Source organism: Hakea prostrata, chromosome 2, assembly GCF_041222555.1.
Source record: "Hakea prostrata isolate BN-2017 chromosome 2, UWA_Hpros_2, whole genome shotgun sequence".
NCBI classification, from domain to species: Eukaryota; Viridiplantae; Streptophyta; class Magnoliopsida; order Proteales; family Proteaceae; genus Hakea; species Hakea prostrata.
In genome coordinates, this window is record NC_142601.1 from 55,034,015 (window position 1) to 55,061,737 (window position 27,723).

Here is a 27,723-nt window from a genome sequence, read left to right on the forward strand (position 1 = left end):
GGTACTAACCGGGTGTCAATGGCTTCTAAGTATAGAGGGAAATTTACGGGCTTATTTTGGCACGTTGATCTTAGGCTACAGCTGTGGTCCACTTAATATTGTGCTGACCCATCCTTTGCACTAACCTTCTCAATTTCAGTTCGACTTAACAATGTGCTCTTTAGAGAGGCACATTCAAATCTCAGTCATTTGTTTCAAATACTTACGTTCAAATGTTACACGGTTGACAGATAGAACAGTGTGCAAGAGTAATTAGTTAATTACCTTGGAAGTTATTGTACATTTGTGCTGCTCCAGTCGTCATCATTGGACACGTATCTCCTGGTGCCTGACATAACCGTGCGTTACCATATCCATTAGAAGCTCATGTGAAAACCCAAATTCCTCAGATATAATGAGAAACAGCGCTCAGCTTAGCCATTAATGGAAATAACAATCTTTTTCATCATTCTTCCGAACTGCTAACAGTGATTATCAAATTTCTGCACCAGCTCACCTGATGGTCTCGACAAATTATTATTGACTGCTGAAATTATTTTCATCATCACCATGATACGACCTTCATGTTCCACAATGCAAAGCACCCAGACCTGTAGTATCAAATCGTTTAATTTATCCAGTTAAAATAAAGGATGTTGATTTGATCATTTGAACCCCCCTTATTTTTTGTTTCCCATAAAAGTGGAGGAAGTAATAAATCCTTTTACCCAAAAACAAGTAATAGTTCCACAACCTAGCCTATCTCATCTTCCTGTCACGGTCTATATTGTTGATTTCATCAGTGTCTGTCTGCCTATCATACCCTTGACCAACTCAATTGTTGATCAGCATCGTCTGTCCAACATAATACCCCAAAAACATTCACATCCATTGTGAAACACCACACTTAGAGCATTGCCAGTTTCACTATCCAATTATACTTGAGGTCCTTGTATGTGTCCTTTATTTCAGGTTGCCTATAAACGTAGAGGAAGGCCTCCTGCACCCTGCATGCCTAATCTTCCCATCAGGATATCTATTAAATTCCCCCAGCCTGCCAAATCATGTGACCACCCCATCATATTTCAATTTACAGTTCCTCTCACTAAATGTTGTAATTGTCACAACCCCTAGGCGATCCAAAGTGTTGTATAAGGCCAAAACTCAAGTCACACCGATAGAGCAAGAGAGGCATCAAAGGCACCTAGTTGCCACGGCACTTGAACGCCTCATTGATGCCTTGACAACTATAGCAAATGCAACATCCAAATTGGTGACACCACAGAAACTTCAGCCTTCCAGAGTCCCATGAAATTTATGGCCCAAGCTCATAATACATTAAGGCAGGTTTCACCAAAGACATTAAACCATAATTTCACCTTTCATGTAATCGCATTGGGATAGCTTCCAACTTGAAAAGATGGTTGTCTGCTTGAAGATTCTGATTACTGTGCGTAATACCACAAGATTCAATCATGTCATCAAGCAATTCACTACAAGGCACTCCACATAATATAAGCAACTTTTATGTAAACAGATCACTTAAAAACTGCAAAATACAGTAGATACCTGAATCAAGCCTACATTTAGACTTTGCCAAGAAGTTCCTAACACCAAGCTACCCAAATCTAGATGAATTACGCTGCAAGACAGGGAGGAGAAAACAAGATATAGTTAAGCATCTCTCAAACAGATAAATTGAAATGATTGATGCCATGCCATTTAGCATTCTGGTAAAGCATAATAAGTTGAGTCCAGTTGTAAGTTCACCAAATATATTTCCAAGCACAGAATGTTTTGGTACTAATGTAGTTGAATCCTACGCTACTGTCACTACATTGTTAGGGTACAGGTATTGAACCATAAAGTGGGCCTATGGGGACAGGTCCAGAAAAGGGTACTGTAGCAAAAACTCTAATAAATCAGAAACTATAAAGAAGAAGCAGAGGGAGATGACAATATTGATGGAGAGAAGAGAACCCAAGAGTCCATGGTAGGATTCAGTATTCCTCCTACGATGGGCCAAAGATTTACATGGTCATTACAGTTAAAGCCCAGTAAGGAGTATATTACATAAGACCAAAATATAAAGGAAGATACAACACTAAGATGACTCTACTGGATCAACTTTAAACACAAACTACTGGATAACAAGAATAGTAATCAAATACTGAGGGAACTACCCTCACTCTATACAGTTTACAGGTATAAAGTGAGGACTCAACTACAATAAGTCAAGGGGGAAGGGGGGGAAGAGATCGTTGATGTGCAATTTTCTTCCTATACTTCAGAGCCATACTGGTTGTGGGTTCACGTTGACACAGGTACCAGTGGTGTATATTAAGTGTCCAGGTAACAAAGCTTGAATCTCATTTCTGACAACAACTACCTGTCTTTTGCTTTATACCAGCTACCCTTGGGGAATGATAGAGGTACTTCGTTTTTCTTATTTCAACAAATACACTGTTCTAAAAGGTTAATCACTGAAGTCTTCTCCAGTTTTTTGCCTGACAACAATAAAAAATAAAAAAAATGGTTGCTTTATGAATACTCTGTACTCTTTCCATCATTTAATTTCAGGTATATGTTTAGATATCACAGATTGTTTAAACTATCAAACTAAATAATCCAGTATACTTGGCAATGGACTGAATAGGGCTATCCTGACAACTGAACATACAGAAACCACACATTCTAGGAGGACAGAAAGGAGGGACATAAAATAGAGAAAGAAAGCAAATCAAAGAGAAACTTAATGTGAACAAAAGGTAGCTTCATAACAAGGCAATAATTTCTTACATCCATTGTTAGCTGCCTCATGAATTCTAAGATGCTGCTCATAAATTGGCCGATACTTCTCAGGGACATAATCCTTGAATCTGTCAAAAGTGAACACGCAGAATGAGATCTTATGGAGATGGAATTATATTAATTTATGCATATCTTCATTTGATCATAACCAAATGCATTACAAGAAGGAATATGAGCACTGAGAAAAAGAAAAATCATAACATAATTACTTCATAAGCTGAAACTTTCTAGCTTATATTTGTTTTCCTGAGGACTGGTTAGCCATGAAAGTTAACCTTTAAACTAACAAGACAGAAATAAGAAGAGATATAGCTCTTGTAATGGATTCTCAGGCTGGGCAATTGGACCACTGAGAACATCAATATCAATTCAGGGAACACAGATCTTCCAAAGCATTTTACTGGTAAATAAACCATCCAATCTGAACAATAGATTATTCTGATCATTCAAACTGCATCGTTAAAGGGCTCTAGAGCAATGAAGTATATCTTTTCAGGAAATACACTCAAAGTCACTTGCAAAACAAGAGTTCAACAGTAGGTGCCTTAACAACTGAAACAATCAATCCAAGAATTTATGTACTTTCCAATTTAAAAAAACATGATTCCAAACTATAATCTTTGTTGTTGTGAATAAACAATCATTACCAAAAGCCACACAGGGGAAGAAAGGAGAGTGTTTAGTCTCATCCCTTAGCTGCAAACCTTTCTTTTTTTTCACCTGAACCAAAAGAGTTACTCGCTCTGTGTGTGTGTGTTTTTTGGGGGTGTTGCAGTCCAGCAATAGCATGACTTCTAGTCCTAGCAGCGACAGCCGACAGCAAAGAGCATATTTGTCCTGTTTTCTCTTTAATAATCAAGGGTTTGTTTCTCTTATTTAATTCTTAGTAACACTGCTGTCATTAAATCAAGGGCAGAATAGGCATTACCTTGTTTTTTTAATTCTTATAAACAAGGCCTGCTGTTAGACGGAAAACCATCTAATCACAGGCCCCTCTTCTTGGCTTACAATATTCTTCTTCTCCTCTTCCTCCGATCTTCTCTTGCTTCACTCTGTCCTTAAGATGGTTACAGGATATTGGGTATAAACATGATACCAGAACTCCTGTGATCAGCTTGAGGAAACATTCTTTCTCTTCTTGTTGAACAACTAACTTCAGTTTTTTACCTGGTGGGCAACTACCTGTAGTGCATTAATTATGTTTTTAGATCCTTCTTCAATTTATGAAATGATCTACATACCTGCCATTACTGCTAATGCTGCCTCCAGACATCCATAAAGTATTGGATTAGGAAGAGCCAGTCGAACCTGCCCAGACACCACCAAAGATCTATTGAACTTGCGCCAATCTAGTACCAATCACCTTGATCTCGGTTGCCTTTGTTTGGCTCTTTGGACTGCATTAAGTTTCTGGTTCTGCTTCAACTGGTAACCTCGATGACATACCCTGTTGGGTCTTATCACTGCTACTAGATGAGATAGAGTATTCATCTCGCTGGCTACATGCTGTCTTTTCTACCTTGAGTCTACTACTGCCCTATCTACTAGAATTGACTACAATCTTTTATTCTTCTGGTAGATAGGATATAACCTTGATATTCCCCTGCCGTTTGCTGCGTTGATTTACTACCGCGGTTACTTCTGTTGCTGCACTACTTACCAGAATCAATCAAACCCTGTCATTCTTCTGGTAAATAGGAACTTGACTTGTCTTTGCTGCTATCCTATTTACCAGAATCAACTTTAGCCCCTCTTCTTCTGGTAAATAGGATACTCTTCCTACTGTTACTGCTGTTTTTTTATTGCTGCACTTGCACACTTCAACTGCTGATTCTACACTTTTCGGTCCTGACTCCTGAATTGTACTAATGGCTGCTGAGGCTGCTGCACCCACATAAAACAATGCACCTACACTTTCCTCTAAACAACTTCACATTCAGATAACTTCAATAAAGCTTAAAGGCAGCTCTAACTACCTTCTATGGGCCCAAAGCAAGGTGTCTGTGTCTACATGCTAGCCAAAGGTAAACTACTGTTCACTGAGACTGCACCTCCCTCTACTAAAGACAAAAATTATGATGCGGGGTCCAAAGATAATGTCATTATGGTGATATGGTTATGGAATAGCATAGAGCCATCAATTGTGGCCAATGTCATTTAAACTCTATTGCTAAGGCGATATGAGATGACTTGAAGGAAACATACTTCTCTCTCTCTCTCTCACAAAAAAAAAAAAAAAAAAAGAGTTGAAATCCATGATATTATGGAAGGCTTTTTCAGTTTCAGTAAATAGGTAAACAAACCCATACAAGATTATTACAGCTCCTTTAAGAGAATGATGGAAGAGTCATATTTTTCAGCCCCCTACCACCAACATTGACAAACTTGAGACTCAGCACAATAAATTATTTGTTTCCAAATTTCTTGCTGGACTAGATCTTGAACTCAAACACATTAAGTCACCTACTCAGAGTGATGCTTCTCTCGTCTCTAGCGCCTTGTCTCTTCAGGAAGCATTAATCCACTAACTACCCCCATAGGCAGCAATTCAGCATTCACCACCTCCCATGATCTGCTGGAAGCCTTGTTGCGCAAAACATGGGAAACCTGAATGGGCTCATTAATTAGCTAATCATGCAGCAATTGAAGGTCGTTCTGAGATAGTTCACCCAACCGATATTGCACCAACTACTTCATCAGGAGATCAATCCAAAAGTCTACTTGATGATGTAAGCCAAATTATGCACCGCATATAGAATATTGAAGCATCCATGTCAACTTCACATGGAACTTCTACGTTCACTGCCACTTTATCCCATGCAAGTACTCATGCCTTCTCGTCTTCCACATCCTCCCTGTGGATCATTGATTCCAGGGTTTCCACTCACATGACAAGTAAGTCGTCACTCCTCCCCTTAACCTATCATCTGGGTTGCATGTTGATCAGTTCCTGTTTATCTTGTTATCAGTTAGACAACAAACTAAAACCCTTATTGAATAACATTTACCCTTACATCATGTAATTTTCGGGACCTTCACACGAAGAGGACAATTGAGCGCAGGTATCAGAAGGATGGGCTATTCTACGCAGATTACACTGCCCCACATGCAGAATTGTTGATGTTTCTATCAGAGGAGTTTCACCCTTTTAGTGGCATTGTACACCAGGACATGTGTCTCTTGTTTGTTTACAATTATTATTTCCTTTATTTAAATTTTTGTCTAGGTTGAATTGTGAAGTTTGTGAACTAGGAAAATACCTCTGTGTTTCTTATTCCCCTCGCTCTCTTAATTGTAGTTCATCATTATTTGTTTTACTTCATTTCGAAATTTTGGGGTCCCTGTCATGTCACTAATTGGTCTGATTTCAATATTTAGTCACTCTAATCTTTGATTATTCTTGTCTCACTTGGTTGTATTTGTTAAAAGGCAAACCAGATTTTTCCCTGCTTTTCATAACAACTATGTTATTGAAATTAAAACTCAATTTTTTTTTTCTATTAAAGTTTTTTTTATCTTCATCTAACAATGCCTTGGAATATGTTAACATGATATTGTTTTCTCTTGTGGTCAAAATGGGATAACTCATCAACCTAGCTATGCTTATACCCAGCAACGAAATCGTGTTGCTGAACGGAAAAACTGCCATCTCCTTGAAGTAATGTGGGCTTTAATGGTCCATATGCATGTTCCCAAACAATATTGGCGTGATGGTGTTTTGACTGCTTGTTACATTATTAACAAGATGTGCTCTTCATCAAATCCCCCTTTTTTATTGCTTTTCCCACCTTACATAGAGTGTTTGGTTGTGTTTGCTTTGTCAATAAACTACATCTGCTCACGGACAAACTTTCCAACCGGTCCACCAAGTGTATTTTCTTAGGTTACAAACGCACACAAAAGGGATACTTGTGCTATGACCCTACCACAGAGTCACTTTGTTAGTGCAGATGTGACCTTTGAAGTCACACCTACTTCCTTTGCTCTAGGGAATCTCCAAACAACCCCCTTCCATCCCCTTCACCCGCCATCCCATCCTTGATCCTTGTCCCCATCTCCCCTTCTCAATAGGTATATCAGCGTCTGACGAGCACTACAAATCCGCCAACTACAGTTCCTCCACCACCGCCTATGCCAAAGTCTTCCTCGAATGAAGCCCCTACTCCTTGCCTCCTAATGACTTACATGTGGCGCTTTGTAAAAGTAAATGTTCTTGCACAATACATTCTAATGTTGTTTACCTATTGAGCATTTTGTTTCTTTTTCCCACGTTCCCCCTTATGTGCATAACATTAATGTGTCTCTTTCCACTTTTACTATCCCTACTTATCACTATGCGACTATCCAAACTCTGACTAGGAGACCGCCATGAATGTGGAAATGGATGCTTTAACCTCCAAAAACATATGGAGTTTAGTTAATTTACCTCCTGAAGAGGACATGGTTCGAAGTCGTTGGGTGTTCACTATCAATTATCAATTTGACAACTCCATTAAGAGGCTCAAAGCTCAGTTGGTTGCCAAAGGCTACACTCAAACTTATGATGTTTATTACTTGGAAACCTTTTCTCCCATTGCCAGATTGAATTTGTCCGGCTCATTATTTCTCATGCAATTAACTTTAATTGGGCCTTACTACATGCCTTCCTATATAGTGATCTTCAAGAGGTTTACATGAAATAGCCTCTAGGGTATGTTGCTCAGAGGGAGAATAAGCACCAGTTGTGCATACAACATAAAACTATCTAACAACGGTTCAGTGATTAACGATTTACTACAGGTATTGCACTTTTTTTGAAGGAAACTTAGTAACATAGCGAAGTAAAAAGAAAACTACCATTACACGGTCTAGTGCAAAAGTGGAGTACAAAGCCATGGCTCATACTACCGCTGAGCTAATGTGGCTTGGATCATTAACACCGGATTTGGGTTTTCAGTAGATCCTCCAATAGATGAGATGTACAATCAATCAGCTACCTAAATTGCACACAGTCCCATATTCCATATGTGCACAATCCCATATTACATGAGCACACCAAACATATAGAGGTGGATTGCCACCTTGTCAAAGATTTTGTGATTTAGAAACTGACTACCACTCCCTTTGTATTCTCATCTGACCAGTTAGCAGATATCTTTACCAAGGGACTATTGGCTTCTAGATTTCATTCTAATTGTAACAAGCTGAGCATGGATGACTTGCATGCTCCAGCTTGAGGGGGAGTATTGAAGTCCAGCAATAGCAAGACTTCAAGTTGATGAAGCCCAAAAGGACGAGGGCCAATTTTTAGAATCAATCAATAATCAATGAATCAACAGGCAAAACTAGGCTTTTCTCAAAACCCTACAGCTAGGATTTTAGGGGTTGCTTAGAGGTTTTAGGGTTCGGAAAGAGGGTAATTAGGGTTTGGTTATGGCGTAGAGGGTTAGAATTGATTAAATCCTAAATCTGAACCTTAAAGTTGTGGTTTCGGAATCAAATTTCAAAAATCTAGGGTGTAAAGGAACTATGACTTCAGTTCTCTAGGGTCTTTAAGTGATGGTTAGGACTAGGGTTGGGATCGAATGCTGAAAGAGGGGCGGGGGTGATGATTCCAAAAGGGGGTGGGATTTGGTGGAGGGGTTTGGAGAAGGGGAAAGAAGGTGCCGTAGGCTAGAAGAAGGAGAAGGGACTAGCATGCAATGGGATTAGGAGGGAGAACGGGGTACATACAGCTTCAGGTTATGAAGAATGAAGACCTTCAGAAGAAAAACATCAAACCAAGGCAGCTGCATGCCTTCCTACACTGGGGAATGCCACAAACCCTGGCTGAATCTTAAATCCCATGCTTTAACTCCTCTCAATACTTTTATTCATCAAAACTATGTTTATTACAACTTACAAGCATACGCTATGTATTTATAGCCTTTATAAAACAACTCTTACTAGTACTCAACTTTGAAACCAAAACAAAGAACTTCTAATTTAATTAAGGACTCCTACTCCAATTACGATCTTACTTATCTCAACCTAAACTGACTCAAACAACAAAATATGAGTATGACTAGGCTCCTAATACATTTCTGAATTCAACATGACATAACTGGGCTTGACTAAGATTGTCCAAAATTACGAAATTACCCTTCATGCTTGCAGAAATTTCCTTTGCTGCTGGCAGAGCTGCAGGGTTCTTGGCAGCAACCCTGCACCTTCCTTGGGTCTTGCTGGGGCAGCCATGGTGTACCACATACTAGTCCTACAGGCGACAGGAAATGGCATAGTAGTCTTGTTTCTTTTCTTTATTAATTTCATGGTAAAACATTTTGGCGAATTTTGCCCAATTTGGTGAGTAGCAAACTGAAAGACCCACCGAAAAACAAGATTAATCAATATCGCCAAAAAATCGCAGCATATCACTGGAAAGATGCCGGACCTGCGAAAAATTGGCAAAAATCGCCGCCAAACCTGCAAAATGTCGCCGGAGACAGAATGGTCGCCACCCAGATCTGCTGCTACTATATACTACGTTCGTGTTACGTGTTCTTCTTTGCCTCTTCGGTTGGATCGACCTAACAAAGCTTCTGTGTTCCTGAAGCAGCTCGTCTCGGTGTTGAGCTTATGGTCCAAATCCTTGGCTTTGAAGAACTGACGAAGACAAGTGCTTGTGCCATCGTGTCGTCTCATAAATTTATAATCAGAAGAGATAAAAGGCTCATCTTGTCTAGCTGAGTAGCTGTCTTCCATCACCCAGGTGAAACAATTGAGTTGACATTTGGCATTTCTAGCCACACACGTAAGAGTGGTGAAAAAATGACAGACATTAAAATATTGGCTTATTATTTTATCATATTTTTCAACTTTTGGATGAATTGTGCAGGTGAGATATCGCCGATTCGCTGGTTTCAGCAACCAGCGAAAGGCAAAATCTCGCTGAGACTTCACACCTTGATTAATTTAGGGTTGTTTCTCTTACTTAATTGTTGTAATTCTGCCATCATTAAATCAGGGACAGAATAGACATTACACTGCTTTTTAATTGTTAAAAAACAAGGCCTGCGAATAGAGAGAAAATCATCTAACCTCAGGCCCTCTTCTTGGCTTACAATAGTTCTGCTTCTCCTTCTTTCTGATCTTCTCTTTGTCCCTAAGCTGGTTACAGGACCTTGGGTCCAAAGACAGGGTTTCAGAACCAGATGGAATCTGAGGAACCCTAGTTGAGAGTCTTGAGACCTCAAGCAAAACTCAATGTACATCTTGTTAGACTCAATCAATATTCCATATGAGTTCCATCTCGACCAGGTCAAGATCTCGATGAGTTATAGACAAAAAAGGACAAAGAAATGGAATTGCAGATGGGAGGTCTATATTCATAATGGTATTCAGGTTTTGAATATTCATCAACTCAAGCAAGGAGAGGAAAGCAAGTGTATATCAATGAAAGAAGGCAAGAAAGAATAAGTTAGAAAACATGAATTCGGGAGAGAGAGAGAGAGGTGAGATATCATAGATCCAGGCAATGTTAAGTCCCTGATGTCCATTACCTGACATCTCTAGTATTTGATTGGGAGTCGTTAGCAACCTGTTTTTTTCATAAAGGAGTTGAAATCTCATTGGATTCTTCTTTAAATATTTACACCATGACAGTAGAAAATGTTGTTGCTTCAGATCAGTTGGCATTGAATGAGCCAATTTGTAGAATCAGCCATGTTCCAGAAGGTTTTCAAAATTAAAATGTCAACCATTCGATAAAATTGTCAATTAAGTAGAGTAAAATATCCGGTGATATGTCATATCAACTATGTGAAAGGCTACGTTGATGAAAGCAAGCACTTTTAATGTTTATATATGATCACTAAAGCCTAAAGGGCCTAATTCATATAATTCATCACCAGGCCTATCTAGGAATGTTTGCCCTAGCACAAGCCAAAGATGGGACTAGAGGACAGTAATCATACAAAATCATGAAAAGTAATAAACGATGTTTAAGTCTTAATTAATGCTTAGAGTTAAAGAACAACATTATCAAGTTCACTGAATCAGGGGTATGAGATTTATGGTGAACTAGAATTGGAGAAGTAACCTATAATACCTTTCAAGAAGAAGAAACCTCCCTGGAGCAGAAAATAGGCTTGCAATAGATTGCAGTACATGATTAATCTTCATTGTTTTGGACTTCAAAGCCTTCATAAAACCCACAAATTCTTTATATTCTACTGCTGAAAGCTTTTCTTGAACCTGTAATTCTTACAAAAATTTAAAACAGGTTCCTTTCTTCTGAATACTATTCCATGATCATTTGAATGTACCAGCACAAAAATAACTGAGCCACAAGAGAGTTGATCAATTCCTCAAAAGAATAAAAAACCATAAAACAAAAAATCCAACATAGGTGGCAGATTTTGAGCATATCTAAAGTACCAAACCAGCTGTAGGCCATTTAGAAGTAGCAGGCTGTCACATAGACTTTGACTTACAAAGCTATATTTCAAAACTAAGCTAAGATAGTTAAACAATAAAAAAAAATGTACAGTACGTAAAAATTAAAGGGGGAAGCAAGACACCATAATACAAATACACTAAAACCGAAGTATCCACAAGGGAGATGGTTTAACAATTTCAGTAAAGCCATTCTTTAAGCTTCCGGGACAATAAGACATGGACTTCATGCCTTTCTATCCCCAGACTCTTGGACTGAAATGCCAGAGACGAGTAAAATTGAAACCAACACACACAACCTTCTCCTCCCCCCAAACTGAAAAAGGACAATTATATACAGAAAAGGGAAGAATTAAACTTATGAGGCCAATGAGCTGTTAAAACAATTCACCTGAATCAGAAAATCAGATCCTTGCTTTTCTTCATCAGCACAAGAGACAGTGCTAGAGTGACCACCCTTATGCCTGGCAGGAGAAGACTTAGCAATCTTCTGTGTCGTTGTGTCATCATCAGCTATCACTTCAAAACCAGCATGAGAATTTTGCATGCTTCTACTACTTTCATAAGTAAAAATTTCAGTTGGTCCATCTGCAGACAGCTGAGATGATTTCTCATTTTTCTTTAATTTTATGGAAGTATCGTTTGATTGTGCTGTCTTGACATCATATGGACGCTCATGGAGATGAGAATTATCAGAAAACTGAGTTACAGCAGTATCTATTTTCATCATTTTAGGTTTCTTTAAAGAGGAACGTGACACCAGTTCTTCTGTGCTAGGTTTTCCATCCAACTGAGAATTAGTGGTCAAATCAATTATTCTGCAGTTTTGATAGTTTTGATCTTTTTTCTTGGAAGTCAACAACTTTTTCTCACCAGAAGAAAGATCTCTTGAATATCCTAAGGCTATAGGATGAGTTTGCTTGCAAGGAGTAAGAGTTGAGCGGTTAGCAGGAAGAATTTCTCCTAACTGGCTGCTGGTGCTGCCTCTACTGGCTGCAAGTACAGCAGATAATGGCTGTTCAGAGCAATATCCGACTGCTGAAGTTGTCTGTAAACAAAAGATTGATCAATCCTCTCCTTTTAGAATGTTCGCATTAGGAAATATAAACATAAAAAATAGGCATGATCGGGTAAAATTAAAGCATTACCAAATCAATACAAGACTTATCCCATAAGAATTTGTCCTGAGGCAGGCTGACCTTCACCCTTTCCACATCCCCTGTCAAATTACACCAAACATCAACAAACAGCAGTATAGATTGCTTTTCTTTTTTGATCCAACAAAATAAATAACATCATCATTAATAATCCAAAACATGCTAAATTATTAAGTAGCCTTGCAACATTTTGAATTTTCATACTGCAGCCCACTAAGGAACTCAAATGGGATGTTCATCTTGACGAAATTTGTGGAGCTTTTGGTTTTGGGCTTGACCTTTAGTATGCCATTGTATCCTCTCTCCCATCCTTCTTCCCCTCCTATTGATAATGAATTTATTTATTCATCCAAAAAGAAATTAGGTAAGCAAAATGGATTCAGATTACCACTAACTAGTCATGTACTAGTCACATGCTAACTTGGATTGAACAAGAAGTTCAACCAATTCAATGGAACTAAACTAAAACAATTTCGAAAAACTAAGTAGTAGAGCTTCGTACTCAACTTATTTACTCGTGCTTTGGGTCCATTAAGTTGGCAGATTACAAGTTAAACCATAGCATCAATGGCCCATTTCACAAATAACCTAACCCTAGGCCAATTCCTAAGAAAAAGCCCACCTGGCTATGATTCTTTATCAAAAGATACACATGGCTTAGGTCTTATATCTAGCGTAACCTCAAACAAAACTGATTGGAAGGCCCAGATCCATGTAGCAAACCCATTTAGTGGGATAAGGCTGCAATCCGAGATAAGCCCTATAATCTAAAAAAAATAATGAAAAAGATTTTCTAAGACAACAGAACTTAACTGATAAATCCCACTTTCTCACCTCCAACCCAAATTTTAGTTCCATTAAAGTGGCCCGTTAGGATAGAAACTTTTAGACCAAGACCCAGCATATGAGTAACCCAACCCAAGGCCTGCTTCAACTAAAAACCCATTGTAATTTTCTCCATCACCATCCCTACAGTTCCATGAGAAAATGGTGCAAATAATTGCTTCCTATGATCTTAATAGAAATAGTGAAGCACACCAAGGCCTTCACATGTTTGAAGTTACTCCAGAGAAAAGAATGTGAAGATCTGTAAACATATAAAATATAAAGGAGGTATCACATACAAACTTAGCTAGCAAATAGTCAAGATACTTAACTAATGCCTGCATTTGACTTTTTAAAATCAAGTTTGCCTCTGTCTCTGAAAAACCGAGTCAGTGTAAAGACTACATCACCAAAATTAGAATAACACTGCAGGAGCAGAACATAAATAAGTGTAGAGTTGAATAGAAAGGGGGGAAAAACAGAATACACCGGGAAAAACAGAATACACCGAAACACACTAGTGCACCTGGACATATGGCCGAATCCAAAGTGACAATTCGCCTTGCCGACCTGGTTGCATGAACCTGTTCAAAGAAAAGATGACATAATGTGAAAGAAAATGCACAAATTGTAGTTGAATGGTAGAAGAATTTATCCAATGCAACTGTAATGTAAGGGAATCAAGAGAAGAGAACTGTCCTAAAGTCTGAAGCAATCACATGTCAGAGACTATCCCTTCTAGAGAAACTCCAATGATCATAGCTCTAAATGGTTCTTAAAAGATGACGAGCATCCTTGTGCACGAGTGTGGGGTATACCCCGAAAACAGGGGAGGAGAAACCTTCTGGATGTCCCCATGGCCAACACCAAGAAGCCAAGATGCACAGATCTTAATCTTCTGGCTCGGCGATGGTAGGTCATGAGTAGATTTTATCTGGTACATCGTACATCATAAAAAAATTAAGTCATTCAAAATTTTATGCACTCTCATACAGTCATGAAGTACTGATGGGAACAAAGACAGAAAGCTCTAGTTGTGGTTGTGGTGTCAGTTCCAAAGTAGCTCCCCACTCCCTACCCAAGAAGGTAGATGAATTAAAGAGTGAAGGATAAAGGACGTTAGACGGTTCAGGAGACGAAATTTTTGCACGAGTAGCTACATTTACATGGAAATGGTCCTAAAGGTTCTGATATCAGACAATCTCTTTTAAATGCCAAAACGAGTCAACAGGGCACACCTTTCTGTATTAAGGTACAGCAATTAAATTTGTTTTCATACTTGCTTTGGTTGTTGAGGAGCATATCACTGGTGCCCGTAATTCAACAACTTATTAATTTAGTCGCCTTCACTGGATAAGGCAGTGTGTAACGGAATTCATTACATGCTCTAGCTTGGGATTTGTTGAAGGAAATGAATATGACTTTCTGAAGACAGCTCCATAGTTTCTCCATGAATTTGTGAAAATATCTCATGGGTATTTGATTATTCAACTTCGACTTGCAAAGAACTCATCAGCATAGATAGAATAGCTGGGGCTCCCTTAGTCTTCTCCTAATGCTGTTAATAGTTGAGTCTTTTGGTAACTCCAGTATATGATTCAGGGGATATACGAATATCTCACCAGTAAGAAATCCTTTTAATTAAGGAAAAATTTCTCCACTTTTCCTGGTTGAAAAGGGGGAGACGAAAAGATGCATAAATCTTACAGTAACTACAACGAAATCCAGGACTTAGTTGAGCAACAGAGTGGCAGTAAATGCAAAGTACCAGCATCATAATCACTTTTGGAATTCACTTCAATTGAGTTTCCACATACTATAACAGTAGAAATAAATAGAAGAAAACCTTTCATCACACAAGATAATTGCTCCATAATCATTGCTGTGACGAATGACGCGGCCAACAGCCTGATTCACAGCCCGAGATGCCTGTTGTCTGTACCACTCTTCCCCAGTTAAAACCTGCAAATTCAGCAAAGAATGCATGGATTCTAAAGATAAAATCAAGATTTAGAAAGAAAGAAAGAAATACATCCCTGAAATTTTATCCTCTTCCTATTCACCCAGCGTATTCATGAGTAACAATATCAGCATTACCTTAGACTTATTCATTTGCGATTGGGCCTGTTGATCCAAGTACTCACGTTTCAGACGAATCTACAGAGAAGCAGTAGCTAAATTATGAATTTATAAAATGAAAATGCAATAGATAGTGCATATACTGTGTATCGGGGTGGCATTTTGCCAACTGTTGTGACCCAAGAACTAAAACTGGAGATTTTAACCTGACATAGTAATTTCTATTTCTATTTTGAAATTGGTTGGTTATCCTTCTGCAAATTATTTCAGCAAAAAAAAAAAAAAAGTTAAATGGAATAAAAACTCTGAAATAGCGGATCTGGATGAATTTAAAAGTTGAAATTGATTTTCACTAGCCCTTTAATTAGAACATGGATTGCATTACAGGCAAAGCAGTAATTTTGTGTAAGAACTAAGAACTTTGCCCTTCTTCTACTCCTGATAGCCACCTTGGCACCAGCGCCCCAACCACAACCCTCTGCCAATGAAATATAGAGAATTTATTCTCAAATATAGTGTGTAACGTTGGTCGTGATTGGACAAACAATTAGATGGTGAGACTTGATGAGAAAGAGATTCCACAAAGCGATTATTTTAGGTACCTTGGCTCAATCATAAATAAAAAATGTGATATAGAAGATAATGTTTATCAAAGAATAAAAACGGTGGATGAAGTGGAGAGTGTCTATGGTCTTTTGTGATCAACGTTTCCTTTAAAGTTCAAAGGAAAATTCTATAGGACCATCATACAACCAACTATCATGTAAGGTGCAAAGTGTTGGGCTGTTAAGAAGCATCATATAAATAAACTCAATATACCAAAAATGAGGATGCTAAGATGGATGAGTGGGAAAGCTAATAAGGATAAGGAAAGGAATGATCATATTAGAGTTGGACTTGGATTCACTCCGATAAATGACAAGCTACGAGAAAGTTGATTGAGGTGGCACAGCCATGTTCAACAAAGGCCTTTGAATGCCCATGTGGAGAAGCGATTTATCGAGATCACAGATATTAGAAGAACTAGGGGCAGACCTAAGATAACCTTAAGGAATGTGGTGAAAAAGGATATGCATAGCTTAGGCCTTGAATCTAGTATGGCCTCAAATAGAGCTAATTGGAAGGCAAGGAGCCCATTTAGTTGGGAAAAAACCTTGTTGTTTTTACGCATTCTCAAATATAGAACTGCTAAATTGATTTCTTGTTCTTGAAATATTTCAGATTCATGCAACCAAACAAGTTTCAATTTCTTGACAAAAATTCTATTTTTTGTTGACATTTCATGATATCAAATCTAAATTGAAACACAAAATATACCAGATATTGCCTTAATATCCCTCCACTCCCTCCATTTTCCCGACTTCCTAATCACCAGCATGTCAAGAGTATAAACCAATAAAACAATGATTTCACTAAGCCAAGCTTAGAAAGTTGGGTATGAGGAAAACATATAGTAAGCCTCCCTTCTCACTGGATTTTTTCCTCTTTTTTGGGATGAATCACTGGATTTAATAATGTTAAACGTTAATGGTAACTGTTTCAAGTCATCAGCCAGCTTAGGAATTGTAAATCAAAATACTAAACAAACAAAAAAAAAGGGTCCCTGAAAATATCCAATACTAGTTACATTATGTGGACATTAAAAGCGCCAAGAATTTTACTAGTATCCAAATAGAGCGATATTACAGTATTTCTATTAAAAGTTTCAAAAACAAACCTTTGGATCAGTCCTCATGGCAAATGGTATACCAGTGATTACAACAGCTCTCCCAGCATGATCGGCAAAATCTAATCCTTCACTTACCTGGCAACCAACAGATGACAAAGGCAGTGATATTTGAAGGTAAATTATCATAATGCCAAAGCAACCAAAAAGTTATCAACATGGAACATGCACAATGATCTTGCTCCCAAATACATTAGATACTATTTGCACTCTGATCTCAAGAAACACAGGGCAAGTCTGTCAGATGCTAAAAAGTTTCTGGGTCATTACCTTCCCTCGGCAAACAGCAAAAAATACTGCTCCAGAAGTAGATTTGTCCTTCAGCTTAGTCATAAAGTCCTGTAAGAGAACCTTATTTCAGCAAGCCTATCAAGTGATGAAAACATGACCATTGATTGGTACAGAATGTTTTTCACTTACTTCAATAGCAGAAGGGAAAAGTGAAGATTGCCTAGGTTCTACAACGGGTTGCTTGTGTCTGCAGATCCTTTCCCAGATTGTGCTTGAGTTTGTAGAGTTTGTATTACCCTAAAAAAATGCATCCAGATTTCTTTATATATAACTACGAAGCACAACTAGATAGGGTTATGTCATGGTTGATATCTTTCTTTTTCTTTTTTCTGGTAGAAAGCGATGGCTGATATCTTACCATGGTCTTCCAACACCCAATAAACTGGTCCAAGAGATAGTATGATGGGAAAAAAACAAGTAGTCCATCCGGTATAATTCGAGCAAAATTTACTGCAAAATAGAAACTCATAAAGGATTAGCACTGGAAAAAAAATTAAAAGAAAAGAAACCCAAACTCAATTATTGAACATATCCACAATGTAACCCCGTGGCCCCGTCGATACATACCAATAGCATTCCCAAGATCTTGTTTGTAGTCTAGAGAATCACGATTTCGATAGGAGGAGTTGAAGAAGCAACCAGATGGACCATTAGAGACTACTCCAGCCCATATTTGATTCGAAGATACAACATGAGGATTCTCCAACCGAATGGGAAATTCTCTAATATGGTAAGAAACAGCACAAATTTAGCAATAGATATGTGCATGTGTGTGTGCACGCACATGAGAGAAAGTGATGTTCATGTGTGACCTACAACTTCAACTCCTGCGCAAATGAATCAAGTGGAGATAATGTGCCAGATGTCAAAACGATGGAACCAACACCTAGCTTGGAGAATCTCTCCATTGCCATTCCCGGATTGAAACACCACCAACTGAGAATCCTTGACGCCTTGCCTACAAACATCAAATTCAATGAAAAACAAGAAAAGATTAAAGACACAATAAGAAGGCAGGGATGAGTAAATCTTATCAATCACATCCGTTTAGAGGAACGGGCAATTAAAACTTCAGATTGTGTGTCACAACTACCTCTAATGGCATCCATAGCATGCACTTCTACTTCCTGAACATGAACCTTAAGCCAGCCATGGAGATGAGAAATATAGAAATATTCGGTGTTACAACTAAATCGTTATAAACCAATATGATGAACAACAAGAGAAGAGAGAGAGAGAGAGAGAGAGAGAGAGAGAGAAATTCATTATGTGACCCAACTTACCTGATAGAAATTGGCATGATCTTTACTCCCATCTCTAAAGATTGTGTAAAGAATGTCGCCCATGCTTTCAAGCCTGCATACTGTGCCATTTGACTTTTGTGGCCCCCCATCTGCAGTTATATTTACAAGTGGAACTTACACAACGTGCACTTTCATATGCATCATCATCAAATTTATTACTATGGCAGAAATTTTGATTAAACATGCCAAAACAGTACAACACCAGAACGTCTTCTAATAAGACTCAACTGATGCAACTATATGAAATGTTCAATGACAAGTTAGCATCTAAACCCACACAAAAAGGGTTCTATGCTAACTTCCGTGTTCCACAACTACTTCAAGTCAGAAAACAATTTTGTGTTTTTGTTCATTTGGAATATTTCTGTACCGAAAAAAAAATGTTTTATGGTAAAACTAGAAATTAGTATTTTGGCCACTGAAAAAGAACAGGAAAATGCATACACATTAATAGTACACAAGGAAAACGCATACAGAGTAATGGTACATACGTCAATATAAGTGCATCTTTTGCATGTTCCAAATTACATAAAGTGTCACCCTAGACCCAACAGGGCCAACACATACTACTGTTCTAGCCACATGTTGTATTAAGTATTAACACCAAGAAAAATGCTTATATAGCTCCACTTTTTAGACAAGTAATTTGTGACTGGAACCTAGAAATGTGATAAATCTAATGTCTAAACCAATAACTTTGAAAGTGAGATTCAACAACATCGGAACTACATCTAGTTAGAGTTTCACATGGAGAGATTTTGTTTTGAGGGCCACCATTGGCTTGTGAGTTGTGAGTTGTGAGTGGCACCTGTTAAATTTAAAACCACTTTAGTTTGACAATGGGATACAATTAAATTGAAATCAGGTCAATCAAATTTCAGTAAGAGAAGTATCTGCTTGTCACTGCAAAAAATTGTGATGACAACATGAAAAATTGAAAACCATAGATATCTTGAAGGGGAAGTCAATATTGCAGAATGAAGAAAGAGTTCAGGGAGTTTTTCAAGTTTGGTGGCCAAGCGTCAAGGTTCTGGGACTTGTGTTTCTCCAATTACCACCAAATGTGTTTTTTAAAACCCAGTTCATTTCAAAAAAGGATCCATGTAGCCGACTCCTTTTTTGGGATAAGGCTACTTCATAGTTACTGTTTTTGTGCCTGTATTCCATTTCTTCTTGTATTTCATTCCCCTCCACCAACCCCCCCCCCAACCGGGAAAAAAAAGATCAGACACCATACAATTTTTTGCAAATTAATTCCCAAAAAACTGGAAAACAGGAAATTTTTTGTCTACAATGTTGCCATACTAGCAGTTTAAGCTGACCTTCCTCAAGAAGCGAAGCAGCTACTTCAATTGTATCAATTAGCATACTGGCAGTTTCATATTTGACATTCAGATCAGCAAGCAATTCATAAATATAAGGCCCTGGTCGAGTAAAACCCAACTCCTTTGATTCAATTGGTACTTCAGCAATTCGCTTCTCAAGCTTTAGCAGAAGGGCTGCAACGATATCACAACACCTCATTAAGTAATATGACAAACAACTCAAAAACATCCCAATGTCTTATTAAAGAAGGGAACAGAGACAACAGAAACCTTGATTGCATTTGCACATACAGGAAAACCTAAGTTACCTAACCCAAAAGAAAGTTCTCTTGTCCCTACCCCGTTGCATATGAAAAGTTGTCATACAAGAAGTCCAGTTGTTTATGTTGATCACGTGATACTATTTAACTGCAATATCATACAAATTAAGTATACATACAGATGAGACCTTTTATACTATATAAATGCCATACCTGCGCTTGAATATCATAAACTTCAGTTATACAAACAGAAAAGATATTTTATGCGAAATAAATGCTGCTTGTCCCTACAAGCCCAACAAACCGAAGCCTGCCTGGAAATTCCAGGATTGGGCTGTGATTGCCAGCTCATGGCTCAACCCTAGGTAGTGAAATCAGGGCAAAGGCCATCCGGGGCTGTCAACGGTTGAGGATCCAGGTTGGGCTTGACCAACAAAGTCTAATGCAGCTTTCATGAACATATTAATAAATCTGTAAATTGCAACCCATTGGTCCAGGGTTCAGATCTATTTTTCATCTCCCTTAAATAGGATTCCAGATCAGACAAAGTTGGATAGGTTAAAAAAAGCAGAAATATGGTTTGAATTTCGAGCGAAGGTCAGACCAGTTAGGCTTAGGCCGGGGATTAGTAAATGAGGTCCCACCCATGTCAACACATCTCGTGTACATCAAAGCATATAAAAGGATTCATGATTACAGAATCTATTGCTTATATTGGTCAGAACAGCACAAATTTCCAAAATTATATGGTGACAGCAATATCATACTACAGTGCTTATTAGATGTGCTTGGAACGGAAACCTTGTGAATACATTGTGATTTTAGAAACCCAAAACAAGATCCCCTGAGTTGGTAGTACCTTGGCAAAATCTAGGCAGAACTCATAATTTAACTGAAATTTTATGCTTCCCACCCAAATTGGCTTTGATTCAACGCAGGAAAGAATAATGCAACAGCTCAGCAAGACCTCTATCCAACTTAGTTTTTGAAAAATGCACTTAACACATTAGCATTTCTCAGAAGAGATTTCCTTGCTTTCTTTCTGTTTTCCCTTCTTTAGTATTTGTTCCTACAGTTTCCTGCTGACTCAATAAACTTTTACTGCAGTTGATACTAACTCAAATTGGCTTCAGATGGAAGTTCCTCATTTAGAAGATATTGGACTATAGACAGAAGAATAAATAAGATTTATGTTGACCATTATCAAGCTAGCGGACTGGTGAGCATCTACAGTGGATTTGTTTTCCTCATATCATATCTGGCTCCATTTTGGAACTGGAAGAAGATTGCCCAACCTTCACCCAATCTCTACAATTGCAAAGCCTTGGTTACCTCCATGAACATTTTGGATTGTAAGAATGAAGTAGGACAGCTAGGGCAAAGCTAAACTACAGGGGAAGGCGATGTGAGAAGATATAGGGTTGACTAGGATTTTAAGAAAAGAAATTACAAGAACAGAATTTTATGGGACTTTGAAAAGTACATCCCAATAGTACTTGAAAGTAATAGGCTATTGTTATATAAAAGAGCCAAATAGAAATAACTAGAACAGAAAGAGAAACCAGTTCCTGAAGGAAAAACAAAGTGAATTCAATGAGAAAAGAAGAGATTCCATGGTAGAAATCGTGGAAAACAGACAAGGAAAAGAACAAGCAACTGTCAGGGGCCAAGAAAGGAGAGGAGAAGAGGTAATAATGCAGCCCTAAGTTATTAAACCTAGTTTTCAGGTTGCTGTGAGTCTATGACCCACTCAGATGAAGAGAAGACCAAATAAGAGGATGTGGCAATTCCATAATTGTCTTGAAGTTCAGAACAAATTAGTGAAGAGAAACAGACTGCTAGTAAGGTTGCTCCATTGTGACCAACTGGTCACAAGTTCGAGTCTCTAAAAACAAATTTTTTGCAAAAATGGGTAAGACTGCATAACCCTCCCCAGACCCTACAATGGCAGGAGTCATGTTCACCAATGGACTCTACTTGAAACAAACACTTAAATGGGGTATTTTCTGGAATAATCAACCAAAAATATAAAGAGAATGTTATGTAAATATGGAATAGCAGAAAAGTTAGATAAATAACTGGTCTTCAACCTCTCAATATGGTACCCGGTAGTACCCAATCTGTTCAAGCAAAAAGAACCTTCAAAAAATATATCATTCATCAAAGAAATGTAAAGCGGGAAACAACTTCTCTGTGAAGTGCAGATGTGCTGCAAACGTTTTGACCCTCCCCAGACCCTTTATTGGAGCCACCACCATGCACTAAGTAATCCGTTTTTCAGATAAATGTAAAGATAAAGAGATGTAGAAGGATTAGGGTCATTAGTACTGCTCTACACAGAAAACAAAAAGAACCAGTCTCTCTACCCCATAGCCCATTGCAATACAAGAGGATAGCATTGAATGGAGATGAAGTTTCATATCATGTTTATCAGCAAAAATATGGCAACATGAAACATGTGACTCCCTTCAGTTACCTTTAAGAATAGCAAAATTATCTGGATTAAGAGATTTATCATTTGATTGTTCAACTGCTCTCTTTGCAATAGAAAGGTCAACGCATTTTTGTGCTTCAGAAATGCAAGCAGATAGAAGGCCAGATGGCATGTCAAAAGATGCTGCATCTGCACATATGCTTTCCTACACTTCAAAGTAAGCAAACCATCATTTAAAGTTCACCAAACTTCACATATTCAAAGACAAGGAACAAGTCCTGCATAAAATTCAAATAAAACAAATCGCTTGCACACTTGAATTTCTTTATCGAATACAAGACTGGCAGGAGAAAGGAAAGCCAGATTATAGAACAGTCACGTAAAAAATAATTCAGGTTGAATCATAATTGTCTATTTGTCTCCACAATTTTCTACACTTACATCTACACAGCATATTCTCGTTAAATTAGCAACAAGAAAAAGAAAACAATAAAACAATGGAATGGAGAATTGATCCCATTTTTCATGATCCAAACTGAGGAATTATTGCTTACCAAGTTATGAGCTTCATCAAATATCAATATGCTGTTATGCCACTCAAGATTAAGGGTTTTACAGTTCTTACGATCTATCAGATAGTTGTAAGGAGCAAATAAAATGTCAACTATCTTGTGGAGCTCTCTTGAAGTATAATAAGGACACCTGCAAGGAAAATTGATTCATTCAAATAAAGAAAACAAACAGAGTCTAAATTAATCACCCTCACCCGGCATGCAACAAAGAGAAAGTATTGACAATAAAGAGATACAGACACTGAGAGAACTTACGCCCCATCTGTTCTTCCAATATTGACCAAATCCTCAATGTCAATAGGGTCATCTCCAAGATTAGGGTGATGCTTCACGTAATCTACCCAAAAAATAATAAAATAAAATATTTTGAAATTGAAAATGTCAAACAGAATATGCACTTCCAAGATATATAGTTGTCTATTTAGACTAGAAATATAAAGGATCTTTTAACTATTGTGTAACATAAGCAGTAAGAATGATTGGAAATATACCGATGTGTTTTACATAGGAAACAACATAACACCCACATGCCCTTCTTACCAGAAGGAAATCTGTGATCACCGCAACAGGCTACCCATCTGCAGAAATACCCAGTGGGCTTCAAGGTTTGCCATCCAAGTACTCTGAATTCCCGAAAATACAAATACACTAAAGGAAGAATCCCCAAAAGAAACTAAAAATTAATGGAATACAAAACCCCAGGTCAGTCTAAAAGCATGCCATTACACCATTGGTAATTCCCCAATATCATATGGTAGAAGAGCCCTTACACCTTGAATGCCCAATCCACTGAGGTTCCCTATGAAATGAAGCATCCAATTATGAAGAAAGACTAAAACGTAACCAAAAACTGAATGCGAAGATTCACACTGATGACAAAGAGGATGGGAATTCCCTTCATCGAACAAGTAAGCAATCATCATGAATAGTTTGCGAAAGGTAGGTAACCAAGCAAAAACTTTTATCTTTTAAAGAATAGTTGCCAACTCTTCCAATCAAACAAAGAAATGGCTTCATTTAGGAGATTGTTTCTTATATTCCCAGCCCCAGTTGATCATCACATCCATTTCTATAGATATCCACCCCTTCCAACTGAACAAGAATATGAATACGTTAATTTTTATTTTGTAAGTCAAGTAAGACAACTTTATTAAAAGAAAATGCTAGAGGAATCACAAGGCACTTTCTCCGCACTGTCCCACACTCTTTCAAATTTTGTCCTGCCTCGTTGATGTGTAAAAAGCCTTGCAAATATCTCCTTCAGATGGGAGCAAAAAGGATTTCAAATATTCTATGCATATGACAGTCTACCTGGGAATGAACAATTGATCAGAAAGCTCAGCAAAAGGAATAAAGCCATAGGTTTTAGTTCTCCATTTACACCATTAATAGGTCCCTTCAAGTCAAACAAATCACTTGGAGGGTAGTTCATGTCCTACTCCGACTATTCACCAAGTTTAAATAGCGCATTTGCACACCCCAAGAATGAGAATCTTCATTTGGGATCCAATTCCATTTTTGCCCACCAAAGAAGCCTTTTTATTGTCATGCATATAACCAAATTATCATTTTCCATCAAGGTTTCATCCTTCTTTATATCAGCCAAGTTTAGCATAAATTATATTACAGAGGACCTGTGTGTGTAAGAGAGAGAGAGAGAAAGAGAGTGACTACATGATCCCTAAAAATAGTTATGATGCTTAGAAATTTTAAATTTTAAAATTAAAAAAGAATATCTACCTCTTAATGGCAAGGGAAATTCCCCCGCCCCCAAAAAAAAAATGAAATATAATCTACAAGCAGAGATTTCCATAAACAACCCAAACACAAACTACACACCAGTCAAGCAGAAATACCTGCTACACGAGTATAATGGGTGCAGCGCTTTTTGCGGCCTCTACAAAGGGCATGGCAAGCATTGGTTTGTGCTCTCCCGCGAAGAACACGCACTTCATCGTGAATGCACAATTGCTCCCTAGAACCCAATACCACCATTTTTGGCCTGCAAGCTTATGATTAGTGAATTACTTAAAACTAAAAAATACAGGAAAAAAAAATTTTGGACTAGAACAGATCTAGAGGGTATATATAGGTCAGCACAAATATCAGCAATTGCAGACAGTATAGGGTTGAAATTTTCATTGACAGGTAAGATACTAAAGTGCCCTACTCACTTGCTAAATTTTAGCCAAAATGGAGTCTGCAAGTTACAAAACAAAAGCATGGGAACTTCAAGACTACCAATCAGATGCACAGAATACCAATAAGATGCATTGGGATGACATTACTGGTGAGCGCGTATAATTGAATCTAAGCCTGAAAATTTACCACGCAACGAATCCAGAATTTTCTTTGATATTATAATTGTCAATTACCCTTCCACGTGGCAAAATACAGATGCACGTCAAGAGATACCCCGTACATCAACCAGCCTACAATAACCATTATTTTGATAAAATGTCACAAACAGAACAGCACACTCAGGAGAATAACTTGACATACCCTAAGTTAGATGTGGGTGGGAGGGAGGAACAGAAAGGGAATTCATAGTCAAACTTGTGGAGTAATGTCCAATTGTGAAAAGGAAACGAAAACAAAGGCACAAAAAAGGCCAGGTTTGCATGTTAAATTCCTCAAGAAATAAGGTCCTATCAAAAATGGCACTTGATCTCATAAATTCTCTAAGTCCTTTCATGCTTTTTTTCCTTTTTAATTTCAATGTTGATGGAAATTTTGTTTTGACCCCATATATTCCAGGCTGCATAGAAGATAACTTTCTGATAACCAGTAAAAAGAAAAGAAAATTTATTTTTTATAAATCTTTTGATTCCACAAGGTTTTACTGTGCAAGTAAACGGAGCCTGTATGAAGATATGCACACCTGCATGAATTACTGGAGTACTCAAAGAAAAATTCATCAAAAAGGAGAACTTTTCCATCATTTTCTGTTGGAAAATGCATTACCGCTTAAGACCTAAGACCCCTTTCCATTATCTAACGTAACAACTAAACCCCCATGGAAAACCACTCGTTTTGTTACACCTAGATAACTAGCAAACATCGTACCCAACAAAAAAAAAAAAGATAACCAGCAAACAAAAGGCCCACAAGGAACTTTTAGTAAAGATATTGAAAACCATTAACTATGCCTAACCTGTAACTGGTTCTTTTTAACTCCTGAATTACTTGCTGGAGCTGACTGTGGGTGCGCGAAGTGTATACTATAGTAGGGAGATCTCCAGATCCAGATTGCGATTGTGATACAGCAGACTGCTTGTCTTCCGCATTCTGAGCTTTCCGCACATTCTTTCCAGTTGAGAAAGAACCCAAACTCTTCCTCCAAGCCAATGTAGCGCAGAGAAGACACAGTGTCTTTCCTGTTCCGGTGGGACTTTCCAATAACGCGTTGCATTTCTAACCCATCGATACAAACACATTAGGGTTTGCAGCCAAACAGGGAAAAGATACGCATATATGCAACTGAATAGCGCCAAATCCAGAATGAACGACAAAAACTGGAACCTATTCTACGCAATTTACACTTGGCTCACTAAATCTCCCGAGTAAAATCAACGTATAGATATTGAGGTAGGTAACCAGCCATTCATTAGTTGAAAGTCTAAAATAAAAACAAAATAAATGAAGAACGAAATCATTCGAAACTTACATCCTGTAACGACTGGATTACTTTCTCCATATAAACTAACTGGCAATCGTATGCTTCGAAAGGGAAATCCACATCGATCCCCCTGATCTTGTAGGTTGGCATTTTGTTCCGATCAGAAGATGCTCGAAACCACGCGTGCCCAACTGGGAGTATGTTTTTGCCTTCCGCAAACCCTAAGAAGATACAAATCAAGAAGACCAATTCGAAGCCTGCAAGAAACACTTTTCCCGCCACGACGAGCCCCGTTTTATGTTGCAAGTTGCAACGCCATACCCTTTCTTTTAAAAAAAAATTAGGGTATTTTGGGCTCAAAAAATTAAATTAAGGCCGGAGAAAACGAACAACAGAAAACGAGATAATAGAAATGAGGGGGGAAGAAATTGGGATTCATCCAAAAACATGACGACGGAATTGGAATAGCAAAGAAGCTTTTAATCCCCCACCCAAACCGATCCGTTAGGAAAGAATGAATCTATATATTTACAACCAAAGATCGATTATGATTAGATTTGAAATCTCGGTTCGTAACCAAACAGGCCCTAAATTAAGGTAAAATTCAGATTTTCCATCCCATTTGTCGTTTGGATTGAAAAGACTATCGGTTACCAAAAAAAAAAAAAAAAAGACTATCAGATTTTCAAAACCAATCAGAAAGGGTTAGACGTATCGGAATCACGATTTATGACGGTAACGCTGACCTTGCCAACACCGATATGGATTTTTTAGTGTCGCGATATTTTTATTTTTTTTTTTTTTTTCGGGGGTGTTGTGTAACCGTGTTGTTGTTGTTGATTCTCCCGCAAGGTGATATTCGGATTATCCCTTCCAACCAACTCTCCACTATTTCCTTTTGTTGATGGACAAATTTTTGACGAACC

General features: G+C 38.0%; 1 protein-coding gene across 2 annotated transcripts; it reads right to left on the minus strand.

The window, feature by feature from the left end:
* Positions 1–27,098, minus strand: LOC149024976 (RAD3-like DNA-binding helicase protein). Of its 2 annotated transcripts, XR_016171682.1 has the most exons (25): positions 26,846–27,098; positions 26,333–26,592; positions 25,035–25,180; positions 23,434–23,515; positions 23,161–23,308; positions 22,649–22,811; positions 19,910–20,086; positions 18,567–18,676; positions 18,377–18,422; positions 18,100–18,241; positions 17,851–18,005; positions 17,642–17,733; positions 17,413–17,520; positions 17,263–17,331; positions 16,984–17,070; positions 15,285–15,344; positions 15,034–15,149; positions 13,714–13,771; positions 13,520–13,613; positions 12,354–12,424; positions 11,597–12,253; positions 10,859–11,004; positions 2,779–2,858; positions 1,549–1,621; positions 1–1,427 (listed from the first exon to the last, which is right to left on the minus strand). XR_016171682.1 is itself a non-coding variant. In XM_089145157.1 (24 exons), the coding sequence occupies exons 1-24, from the start codon at positions 26,945–26,947 to the stop codon at positions 1,617–1,619; spliced, it is 3,174 nt and encodes a 1,057-aa protein (XP_089001283.1). In that variant the 5' UTR covers positions 26,948–27,098; the 3' UTR covers positions 1–1,616. The 2 variants fall into 2 exon arrangements, 1 of the variants encoding a protein (XP_089001283.1); XM_089145157.1 differs by having other exon boundaries at positions 1–1,621.
* Positions 27,099–27,723: the final 625 nt, after the last annotated feature.

Bases quoted from the DNA above. Each gene is read 5' to 3' on its own strand.
- LOC149024976 (XM_089145157.1), bottom strand. From the start codon at position 26,947: ATGCCAACCTACAAGATCAGGGGGATCGATGTGGATTTCCCTTTCGAA. The intron at 23,309-23,433 runs GTAAGTTCTCTC...TTTTCCTTGCAG, and splicing joins ATTGGAAGAACAGATGGGGC to GTGTCCTTATTATACTTCAA. The intron at 2,859-10,858 runs GTATTATAGGTT...CACTTTTGACAG, and splicing joins AGGTTTCTTCTTCTTGAAAG to ATTCAAGGATTATGTCCCTG.